General features: G+C 35.4%; 1 protein-coding gene across 3 annotated transcripts; it reads right to left on the minus strand.

Moving 5' to 3' along the window:
- Window positions 1-129: 129 nt before the first annotated feature.
- LOC112555843 (major facilitator superfamily domain-containing protein 1-like) lies at window positions 130-12478 on the minus strand. 3 transcript variants are annotated; one of them, XM_025224382.1, is made up of 15 exons: window positions 12229-12478; window positions 10971-11179; window positions 10130-10197; window positions 9103-9211; window positions 8800-8896; window positions 8174-8272; window positions 7555-7575; window positions 5951-6062; window positions 5480-5536; window positions 5040-5196; window positions 4736-4833; window positions 4241-4353; window positions 3879-3926; window positions 3403-3475; window positions 130-2621 (listed from the first exon to the last, which is right to left on the minus strand). In XM_025224382.1, exons 1-15 carry the CDS (start codon window positions 12371-12373, stop codon window positions 2609-2611), a joined length of 1419 nt encoding a protein of 472 aa, XP_025080167.1. In that variant the 5' UTR covers window positions 12374-12478; the 3' UTR covers window positions 130-2608. The 3 variants fall into 3 exon arrangements, with proteins under 3 accessions (XP_025080167.1, XP_025080168.1, XP_025080169.1); XM_025224383.1 differs by having other exon boundaries at window positions 3371-3475; XM_025224384.1 differs by lacking the exon at window positions 7555-7575 and having other exon boundaries at window positions 131-2621; window positions 12229-12476.
- Between the last annotated feature and the right edge of the window lie 87 nt (window positions 12479-12565).

A 12565-nucleotide genomic window follows, 5' to 3' on the forward strand; every position in this document is an offset into this window, starting at 1 on the left:
AAATACAAAATATTCTGCCCAAAATTTCTCTGCAAGAAAGAGGTACCAACATAGCAACATTACAAGCAACAGTCACAGTTAAAATTCTTTTATTCCTTTTTTTAAAATATTGAAAATATCAATGCTATTTCATTTTCAAAAAGAATGAAAAAGCAAATACAAAGAACTGGTCTATTTTTTACTTTAAATGTTTTTTGAAAATGTTTTATCGGCATTTGGCATGTACAAAATATACAGAAAAATGTCTGATAAATAATATTTTCATATACTCTGACACTCACGTAATATTTTCAAGAGTTAGTCTTGAGTTTTTCCAAAAAAATTTGGTTTCTTTACATTCCACCATTGCTTTTCGTAAAGAATTGATAAAATAACTGAACCTAATATAACCCAAACTTGTGCTCCAAATCAAGCCTGCTTGCTCCACGGCTAAAGAGCAAAATAAATGCTTAAAACTGATTATATTTAAGAGAAAATGAACAATGAAAGAAATATCTGTACATTTTGAGTCAGTGCCAGGGAGTGAGTGAGAAACTTATTAACTGCTGAAAACAGGTTATCACGACAGTCAATAAAATTTCAACACAGTGGCTCTATTTACAAAGTTTACATAATTTGCTGTTAAAATGAAAAATATCAATATAAGATCAATATTTTACTTTATTCAAAGCCTCGCATGTAGATAACCACATAAAATGGGCATGTTTCTTACCCTTGACGTCTGAGGGGTACCTTACAAGACAAAAAATAAAATAAAATAAAAGAGTGAGATACTATAAGTAGTTGCCTATCCAGAATTCACTGAATGACTTTCAGTCGCCTGGGGGTGAAAAGAAGTTATCCAGAAATAAAATACCCAGAAATTGATTATAGGTAGGAACAGAAATTATGGTATCTCAATGATAAAAAGCAACTCCGGCTGGAAACCCCCCAGGTAACCTGCCGGTCCCAAACCTGGATGAAAGAGGAGGGTTGGGCGTGAGGCTAGCAACCCCACCCTGACAAAAAAAACAACCACCCTGCTACAGAAACTGCAACTGCAACACGAACTTTGCGTAGCGCAGTTGCAGCCCTCTACTCCACTGAGGACGTAAAGAAATAAGAAGAATGATACAAAGCTGTCAACAAAAATGTGGATATCGAAACAAAAACTGAAAAAGAAATCCAGTTCTCTACATAAAACCAAAAGAACATCTTAAAATTACAATTCTAAAAGTTAAAAATGAAAAAGGGTGAGGGGTTTGTGTGATTACATCAAGAAAATTTTGTGACATAACGAAGCACTGAAATATTTTTATCACTAAAAGATGACCCTGTTAAAACGTCATGTCACAAGTATTCTGCACTTATGCAATTAAGATTTAATCTTCTTGTTCAAAGTTGCTCTATAAGGGACCAGTTCTGTTACAGAGGACATACACAGAAGTAAAAAGTCATTGCACAGACTGTGACAGTTCCAACTGAGACAGGGAGAGTGTCACAAAATCAAGTCAGATAACACAAACCATTTAATATTTCAAGAAAGGCATACAATCTTGACACACCAAACGCCAGATACAAGCTATAGTATATAAGATGAAAAATCCTCCCAGTAATGTCTTGATACACTTAACACTCTAGTTGTCATGAAGTCCTCATGTCAGAAGCAGGACAATGGTTACATCCTAGGACTGTGCTAAAATTGACACATCACAGATAACAGCACAAATTTATGGCATGGATGAAAGGTCTGTCAAATATAAAATGGGCGATACCATAGTCCTTCGACCAGCAGCAAGAAAAAAGGCAGTGCTGCCTCCTTTATCATTTTATATGTCCTCAATGACATACCATGTTTTGCGTTATTTTATACTTCAGCAGCTTCAAACACAAGACTTCAGGAGCATATGGTCTTTGGTTACTAGAGTCCTGTATTTAGTGTCCCAGACAACAAAAACATTTGTGCGCATACCACATCACCCTAATCTGTTTTAGTAGACTAATGCATAAACATTTCAAGACCTCCATGATTCTATTCATAAGCATGCCTGTAAATTAATGGATGAAATCTATAGGCAGTTTGTGAAATGGAATAACAAATGTTTAAACAACTCACTCTGGAATGTGTAAAAAAAATGTTTCCATGCTGACACACAAGAATCACATTCTTACAATCTTGATTGTTCAAACTTAATCCACCCTTCTGAAAACATGTAAGTATATGTTAGTGTGATGTTAATATTCTAAATCCAATTTTAAAATTCAATAGCTTTAAGACATTTGTAGAATAATATATACATTTTCATTATTGAATTTTTGGATGTTCTTAGACTGCATAGAAGATCAAGGTAGCTCATCTCTAGGATTGTTGCCCATTTTTAGGTCGCTGTACCTTGCATTTCAACCCAGTGAGGATTGTCACTTGGTTCTGATCCCAAAATGAACAGCTCACACAAACTTTTCAAGCTTTGGTATAAACGGAGTAATATTACAGAAAATGTTAAAGAGAGTATTTTCTGTCCTTTTTTGACAGTATGACCAGTGCTAGGGCACTGAAAACCAGATCAATCATTCATACTTAAACATCATTTGGCACATTGTAGCAGCAAACTGAGCTAGAACTTGTCACTTAAGCGATTTTCCTGCAAAAACAAAAAACAATTTCCACAATAAATAAAAAAGCAAAATGCTTGCAAACAGCCATTCTTATTATTTATCATATCAAGCCCATGGATATATGTGCTGAAAATTAGTTCTGCTTTGTCTAGCAACGCTTTTCTATGCCTATATATAATTGTATACTCATTTGGCACAAAACACCTAATTTTATCAATAAAACAAAATAAAATTTGTAATTTTATAGTGAACCCATTTGTCTCGGTGTTTTTACCATTTTTCATACTCTTTAGGGAATTAGCTGCTTCTAATCTTATTTCTCTTGCAATTTCTGAAGGTAATTTAAGAATATTTTAAAATAATTCATCATAATTCATTTTTATATAGATTTCAGTAAACCACTTTACTTCACTCCTTATTTCATTAGCATCATAAATACAGATTCTAACCTCTTTTACGTTTAGTAATCCTTTTGTTTATTTCGTTTCTTTTCTCTTACTAACTCTCTGTCCCTTTAATGGTCATCTAACTTTTGATTCTAGCTTTAATACTGGCCATTTTTTTATCACTTTCACATAAAACGTTTTGTTTCGTTTTTTGATAACATTGGATGCAGCAAAGTGAAAAGGAATATACCAACCAACCTATGAACCCAGTTAAGTGAATTTTAAGAGACTGATTGGAAGAGGAAGACAGACTAAAAATGTCGAATTGTAATTGACCAAAACAAGCTCAAGCAGCAAGAGGTAACTGGGATAAGGGAGCCAAGCCACACCTAGCATGACAGGGGATAGCACTCTTCCTTACTCATCTGACTCGGCAACATTTTTCAGCTCCTTATGGGAATGCCGCTCTTTTGCTGACATATTCAGCTTTCCACCTGCAGTAACACAAAGGGGCAAAATTATGGCAAAACAAATACAGGTATGAAAGAAATCAGGAAACATTTCACGCAAGACCTCTACTAATGTATTCATGACTTCATTGTGGGAAAACTTCATAGGCCTAGCTTGTGCAGCTGGACAATAGAAAATCTGATTTTTCTAAAATATTTTTGTCTTTTGTGCTTGTATGTTTATAAGCATTAAAACTTTTCTGAAAAAAAACAGGACGGATCACTGAAGGAACAGGAAACAATGCATGGATCATATTATTTCTTAGTATATGCTGGTTTTATTCCAACAGCAATCATAACAACTATTCAATGTCCAAGACTTTTCTGAAGATTTTGTGAGTAAACACTGCTACTCTACTACAGGTGTGAACAAAGTAGACCTGCTCACCTTTGGCAACATCTGTCAGGTAAAGAAGTACAGCAGCGATCAAGGCCACTGAGAAAGAAAAAAAATTCTTTAGATGTTTCCGTGGTTAACTCAAGTCAGGAAGCAAAAAGATAAGAAGCAATAACCAGAAGATGAAGATAATCAAAATAATGTTAGTTTAACCAAAGCTTCATTATCAGGAAATGCCAGCATTAATGTTTAATCATTAACTCTGTAAGAAAAAATTCACCATAAAATTATTTAAAACTTAAAGTGGCAGCTTTTACAAAATGCAATCATTTTAATTTGTTGTGCAGCCTCTGAGATCTTCAATGTAAAATGATAATGCCAAAAATCCTGATGCTGACTGCAAAGATACTTACAGCACAGCCATGCCATGAAGAAAACCTCTAGGATAAGGTAGCCTTTAGAATCAACGATGATACCTGCAACGAGGGCAATAACAGCCAGGCCCAAGTTCTGTATCGCCTGCATGCTGTTGTTGAACAAAAGCACATGAACCATTAACACTTACATTTTGGATTTCTTCACTGACAGCTGCTAAGTATTCCTCAGAAGATAACCAGCAAACAGGCCATGCAAGCTATATCATACTAAGAAACTAAATATCTCTAATATTTCTAAAACTATCTCTTATAAACTAATATTTCTGAGGCTCACTTTATCTCAAACAAAACTTGGTACAGATACACCACTTCTATGGTTTAAGCAATGTTGGGGTTCAAATTATTTTGCTTCAAATTACAATTGGCAAAGTGAGAGTTTGTGAAGAACTACCTGTTTTCACAGAGTTGTTGTATAAGAAGCTTGTTTTTGTAGATCAGATAACTCTAATATGGAGTTCATACAGTACTTACATGCCATAAGCTGTTCCTAACTGATTCTCAGGAATAATGAGGGCAACCATAGGCCACAGTGCACTGGCTAGAACAGAGTAGGCCAATCCCATCACCACCTGTGGCAGGAAATGAACAACCAGTATCATGCAACAGATGATAACGGAATCTTCATTTACACGGCACAGCATCAAAGCTGACAGGAATACTCACTGCATTTAAAACACTAACTATACCAATGCTCACACACACATAGGCAGAATATTCTAATTATAACAGCTAAAATTAAAGATGAAAGTCTTTAATTGATGTCACTGTATCATACCATGGCTACATATGGTGTAAGAAAGGTAAAAGCCATCAGCCCATGACATCCTAAGGTGACAGTCACACCAGTGATGACCCAAAACAAGTTTTTCCCAAGCTTGTCAATCAGAAATCCAAACACTGGAGATGCCACAGCTGAGATGATGTACACTAGACTGGCAACAAAACACAACAGTGACAAGTAAACATAGTGTCCTTCTCTTCTTTGTAAATTATCTCATGTTGAACATCCATTCCTAGCTTTGCAATGAGACTTTGTAACAATCAGAATAGAAAACTATGAGTAAATACTGTAAATTCTTTAAGCGCAGCATCAATACATTCTTGCTTGCACAAACTAGACAAGGTTAAACTCACTTAAAATATTTTGATTTATGGTCTGACAATGCCCCTACCTCCTGATGTAAACACTAGTGAGCATAATGGTTCTCCACTCACCTGTTCACACTATTAGCCTGTTCAGGTGTTAGTCCAAACTTCATTTCAAAAAACACCCTGTGTTAACATTTTGAGAAGATTGTCATTTTTTTTTCTTTTGAAATAGAAAAGTGGAGATTATAAAAATATTCACATAATAATAAGCAAAAAGATGAATTCATGAATAAAATAGACCCCGTCACTTTAAAAGCAGATGAGAAAATGTGTTCAAAAATTATACTAGTGCCTATCATTAAAAAAGTTATATTACTTTAATCTAACAAAAATGGTATGCAAATTTCTCCTTCTTTAACAGCTTAAGTTAGGAGATAGTCTGCAGGGGTAACTGAGCTTTAAGGATCTTGATGTCAAGTACCAAATAAGCTAAATAATTATGCAAATGGAAATTTTCTTAAATGTGAACGTTACATACAGACACAGATAAGCATAATCGAATAACAAATATAAGAGGCCACAACCTCAACAACTTACAAGCCAAGTCCAACAAATGGGAAGACAGCCACATAGTATGCCACACATATAATTGAGATCAGCCAGAAAGTCAAGGGAAAATGCTTCACATCCCACAGACGAATTTGGTCTCCTGCAATGTGTAAAGAGAGAAGGTCAAGGGTGTTGACTACTTTCAAAAGATATCTGTTTGGATGCTGGATGCATTACAGCAAAAGTAGGGAGGATGTTGCAAAGACAGGCACTAAACACGGTGTGGAGTGTTTCAGCAGGAGACTTGCAAATGTACTCTACAAAGCGAAACTGTCACAAGATCTTTCAGCAGTGAAGCAAGCAAACTGAACAGGTGGTCAGCTGAAATCTTGCACAACAATCATGACAAAGCAAATTAGGTTATGCGGCAAAGTTCGCACTACCAGTTAAATATTGATAGTTCAACAAGATGGACTGATGCAATCAATCATAGCTTGTAATTCATCTGTAACCAACTCATGAAGAAGTATCTGATGGTAGGGCAAACGTTCACAGATATAGGCGTGTATATAACACTACTAAATAAGGCTTAACGACCTTTGTGTGTATATGTGGAAATGAGTTGGTACCAATTTGATATCCTGCTATCCTATAATATTAAACTCTGTATAAATACTAATGTTGTACTGCTCTTTTGAATGTTGTGTACTTTCTACAGGATTTGCACACTCCAACAGCTGAGTATAACTAATTTCTCTTACGAGATAATCAAGTTTTATGCTGTAAATGATGATGATGATGATTAAAATCATTACTAAACAGCATTATTTGCTTGCATTTTGAGTATTATACTCTTGTCATAAACCACACCCAGACATCTGGGGGAGGGGAATTTATCAGACTTTTACATATTTTGTTGGCATCTGTAAAAATATTGTGTAATACTGATGTATCAAAATTTAAAACCGATTAAAAACTTTGCTGGTATTTTTTTAAAACAGCCTCAACTAATAATAAGTCAAAGCTTAAAGCAGGGACATGAGCAGAAAAACTTTTTGCTTGTGCCCCTTGCTGACACTAGTGTTGTGACTGAAAACGGCAAAGCTTAAAGCATGGGCATTTGTCTGCTGCAAACAAAAAAAAAAAAACACCTATAAAAGGTGAGAATAAGCATATCTTCGAACATCAACATTTTTGCCCAGGTCTCGGTGGAGAAAGCATGCTAAACTGATCCGGTGAAGCTCACAGCAAACATCTCCAGATATGCAGAACTTGGTGTCTCTTTGAAAATTATTAAGTACTGTCAATTTTTACAGACAAACACACTAGTATTCAGATTTGAATCATCTCATGTGAAGGTATGACTTTCAACCTTCTAGCTCTGCAGAAGTATCAAAGAATTTGCAGTATCCAGAAAACCCTCCTTTAACTTGTGTGCATGTTCTTCCTCTCTCTGTTGCCTAGGGAACAGATTTTACTTTGACTTTGCATTTTAATGATAACAACCTTGGCTGAAACACTCCTGGGTGTCCTGCCTGTGACTAGGACTTGCTTGTGTTTGTGCACATCACTGTTGTCCAAAAGATATACAAGCAGAAGGTTAAATCAATGTACTTCACAATTACACTAAACATTCAACTTACAAACTTTACCTGCACTACCATCTTTAGAATCTGAAAATAAAAAGTCAGATAAATCACTCTCAAGAGCCTTCAAAAGTGCTGGGATTCATTTCGGTCACCCCATATACTACACATTGGCGTTTTGATGAAAACGTTGAGAATGAAGAGTCATTGTTATGCTTAAGACTAGAAGGGAAGATTTACACAATTTAACATAAAAAGTTTGCTGATATTTATTACTACTGCTCACGTCTAGACGAGTATAGTCTGCTGAAGCTGATAAGTTACTGATAAATGCTTGTATATGCTAGGAATGTGACCGAGGAGAGAAACAAAGTGGATGAACTTTTCAAACAATTTGAGTAAATATCCACTTAGTGCTGACCTCTTTCCTCCAGCTGAATTCACCAATTCAAAAGTAAAGTCACCAATCTACTTTTTGTGAATTGTTGTGCACTTCCACTTGAAGAGCAGGTGTGTATTTCAAATAGATTACTGTCACCATGATCATCATCTGATGCCAAATGTAAGCATTCTTAGTGCATGACCTGATAAATATAAATTTACACTCCTTTACTAAAATGTAAAATTTATACAATTTCCAAATAGATGAGACGAATTAAAAGACAAGCATTAATAAAATACCAACCTGATCCAACAGCAGCCCTTTTAAGGATGCGGTCAGCTCGTTTGTCCAAGAATGCAAGTGCAAATGCACACAGCAGTGAAAAGACGCACATTACAGCACCTGTGTCAACAGTTCACCATCCCTGTCATTCACCTTGATAACTTTCTTTCATTTCTAACCCACTACTAGAAAATGGTTCAGTGTTAGGATTCTAAGCAGTGGAAAAATGTAAATGTTTGCACTATCTATGCACCCAAATATGTAGTTTGCACACCCACTTCAGATCATGACAATGCCTCAAGTCAAATTTCTTAGCAATTCACCTTTTCTATGGTATAAAACTGCATCAGGGTACATCACAATTCTTCAGACTTAAATCTTTCAAAAACCACTCACCCTACACTATGCCCATCAACATGCCTAGATTCCAAAAAGAATCTGAAGACATATGCACACAAATACACACTTTATCTTCATGTATGTCCATGAACTTTCATTCCATGATAGCATCCGACATCAATAAAATATAAAATACACATTAAACAGCTACAGTTTTCAATATAAATCGAAAAACCACAAGAAAAGACTCTACTGAAACTGAGCATTTGTTATAAATAATATTATGTTTGGTCTTAAAAGGGCCTTACCCACAAAAAGTGCTATTCCCAAACACTTGTATCCGCTGGCATAATTGTGAATATAGCTGTACAGTGGTTGCATGACGTTCATGTTCACAGTGCTTCCCTGTCAGAACATGAAGAAAATGCTGAAAAAATCGCTGGCACAGATGCAACAGCTTACGTCAAAACTAGCAGACAAGACAAACGAAACAAAAATCAATTCTTAATTTACAGAAATAAATCAACTTAAGATGAGTGAATGAAGCTCAACTAAACTGCCCACTGTCATAAAAAAGCAAATTAAAATAACAATAATATAAGGAAACGTACAACACGAGAAAAGCTAAGCTGAAGCCCAAAAACCATGTTGAGTTCTCTGCCCTTGAACCATTTCACTGCATATGTGTTCTGTGCCACAGCCAATGATTCACCACCAATTCTGCCAAAATAAAGTGAAAAAATAAAGAACACAGGTAACAGCAGATGAGAAAACTTGGGCTGCTCTTGACATCAACTATTCACAACTTTTGTGTAAATTAGCATGTTTGTGCTTAACTTTTTTAAAGAGATGTTTGGGATGAACTTTAGTAAAAAGATAAACTTTGACTGTACTCTAGCAGTGAAATGAGACACTAGCTTAAGATACAGATGCACGGTGCTTTCCTTTTTTTTTTCAATTTACGATAAAACTGTATTTCTTCAAAATTTTTTACAGAAGAAGCCAGACTTATTCACCGTTCAAGTTCGATTGTGTATTTAACATTTTTCTCCTAATTCATAAGTTTAAGAGCAGTTCATTTCATTACAAAACATGTGCACAACACACACAAATAGGGTAGGTATATCATAATTACTGTGCAGACACAGCTGACAACAATCTATGTAGTGTAATTAATGTTGTGTTGTTCTGCAGCAACCTAGTTTAAATTTCTTTAAAGAGGAATGGTCTATGCTTCTTCAGTCAAAATTTCTGAAGGAATATGATAAAATTTAGTGGTTTTATTGTAATTAAAAAACATGGGAAAATACCATCTCCTAAGTTATATCCTTACTTTAAAAACCTAGCTGGTTGATTGTGAGGAAGTGATGATGGGAGAGAACTGTAATATGCCCTGAGACTTACAAGGATCACCATGCAGACAGCTGCTACATGTATATTCTGCCAGCAACAGGTGACTTCTAAAAATGGCCTATGATCCCCACCACACAGATGTAAAGCACTTTAATACAAGACTGCTAGAGTTCCCAGATTCAGAAAAAAATCTATGAACTTAGATCTTAAAAGCATACAATAAGTGGATGCACTGTATTCTGATTCTGATGCACCACCCTTCGTTACATATTAACAAACACTTACCCAAAGATGAATCGTCCAAGGCACATCAGCCAAAATAAATTTGTAAGTGATCCAAAGGCAAAAACCACCTGAGGAAAATCCAAACAGCAAAATCTTAATATTGTTTGTGTCATGAAGGTATCATTAAAAAAAAATTATTTAATGAGGCTGTCACATCCCAGCAAGTCTGATAAAAATTTCCTTTGCAGAAGCTCACAATTGTATATACATGTACTTTCTAACTCCTTGCAGAAGCTTACAATATACTTTCTATCCATACCATTTACAAAAACATAATTATAAAGCTTAGGGGGGGGGGGGGAACCTAGCTGCACAAGTGAACAAGGAAGCATTTGGGTCAAGATATACTTGTTTGGCAAATGAAAATGAGAAACATACCAGTATGCATGTAACCAGTATGACTACAATGTTTCCCTTACACCTTTACACAAGGGAGGCAACAAATGATAGACTAATTTAGAATAATCAAAGAGCAAGTGACTATCCCTAAGGTGTCTGGTTACTATCTGGTAGCTAATTTATCCTGTCAAAAACTATGAGGGTTTTACACCCACTGCAAAGTCTGGCTTTTATTTCTTTTACAAACTATAAAGCACATTGGAATGTGGTTATAGACCATAGGGTCACAGAAAATCTCTTGTTGTAATAGCAAATATCATTTCAGTTCTCCATCTGGAATTGTGATCACTCCTCACCCCCTTTTAGACAAGTCTATTGTACCTGTCTACATCTGTCCATGTTAGTCCAATTATTATTAATTATCCAAAAGGATTATTTCCTTTACTTTGCACACATACAAAAATGTCTGACCTCAGTCACAGAGGATTAGTCAACTTCTTACCTGTCCTGCAGTGACAAATAAGCTGAAGATGATGGAACCCATGCGCACTCCAAAGACTCGATCAATAAGAAATCCTCCAAAGAAGCAAAGAATGACATTAGGCCAGGAATACAAGGAGTAGAGCAACATGAACTGACTTTCTGATAGAGACAGGTCCTTGATCATAGTATCTTGCAGGGCTGCTGGGTTGTCATAACAGAAGTAACTTCCTGTACAAATGATAAATTTTTTTTATTAACTTCACATTAATATATCACCATCATCATATAACAACATGATATTCATATACTGTGTGATCGCTCTTATGAAGGAACATGCTCTCAGTGCTTGAAATTAAAAAAACTCGACTACATAATCCTTTCCATTATAATGATGCATATTAATAATCAAAAATTTAAAGCAATTATATAGTTTTCCATAGTTTAAGACCTTTATAATGTCACAATCATATGATTCTAATAATTTTTGCTTCGTCAAGTACATTACCAGAAAAAATATTCTATAAAAGTGCATTAATAAAGATCTGAAATGAATGATCATTAGTAAAAATATTTAAATGCCCTAACTGATGCACAGTTGCTACATGTAAAGTACATGTAAAAAGATGGTATAAAGCATTAAAACAAAAAGGCACATCAGGATCTGTAGTAAGGATTACTTAACATCCTCACACACGTACATCTCAGGACTAATTTACTATAGGGACTCATATGTTTGTAATCTGTGTGAGTGAATAAAATGAGAGGATACATTCTCAATATAACATCTTTAAGTCACAGATGAATTATTTAAGGAATGCACATCTGCACCAAAAATCGATGTATAAGTGAGATAAATGATCCTATATGGACATCTGTACGGGAATAAAGCCAAAATGGAAAAGGGGAGTTACACTACTACACTGCTACCGTTCGCTCGTCTAGCACGTTGTGTAATTTTCATTGACCAACCCCTTTAACATGTAGGAACACTTTTATTAAGACGAATGTTGCCAACAGTAACTTTAAACGTTATTTTGATACATACATATGAACAGCAGCATAACTTAGAAGTTTAAACTGAAGATGAAACTCTTAAAGCAGTTACTGTCGAGTTTCCAATTTCTTTACTTTTAGTATTTTTGTGCAAGTACAGGCAGGCGCTAGCGCTATTGAACGTAAAATTACACAAAGGAATGATCTAAGGAATTAAGTGCCGAACACATAATAACTGCACACTGGCAAATAATCAATGATCGACAAGCGATCGAAGTTCTTACCAAAACTCAGAAAGCACATAATGACCAGAACTGGAAAGTAGCGATGAAGACATCCTCTTGGATCGCATGGATTTCCTACATAAACTTTGGTCTCTGTATCTTCACTGTCTTTAGCAAGCAGCGGCTTTTTTTCGCTTTCCGACATTTTTTTGGTATTAAAATCCCACAGCCCCACAGCCGCCCAAAAGTTCACTGGACTGACTAGAGCATATGACACTCGACGCCTATGAGATCACGAGATCGCCAAAAATAGACCTTTGTTTAGAACCATTTGAGGAATTAATAAAATAGTAACAAAAGACTTTTGAGAATTTGTTTACATGCGAATTATATATTA

This window comes from Pomacea canaliculata, linkage group LG14 (assembly GCF_003073045.1).
Source record: "Pomacea canaliculata isolate SZHN2017 linkage group LG14, ASM307304v1, whole genome shotgun sequence".
Classification (NCBI taxonomy): Eukaryota; Metazoa; Mollusca; class Gastropoda; order Architaenioglossa; family Ampullariidae; genus Pomacea; species Pomacea canaliculata.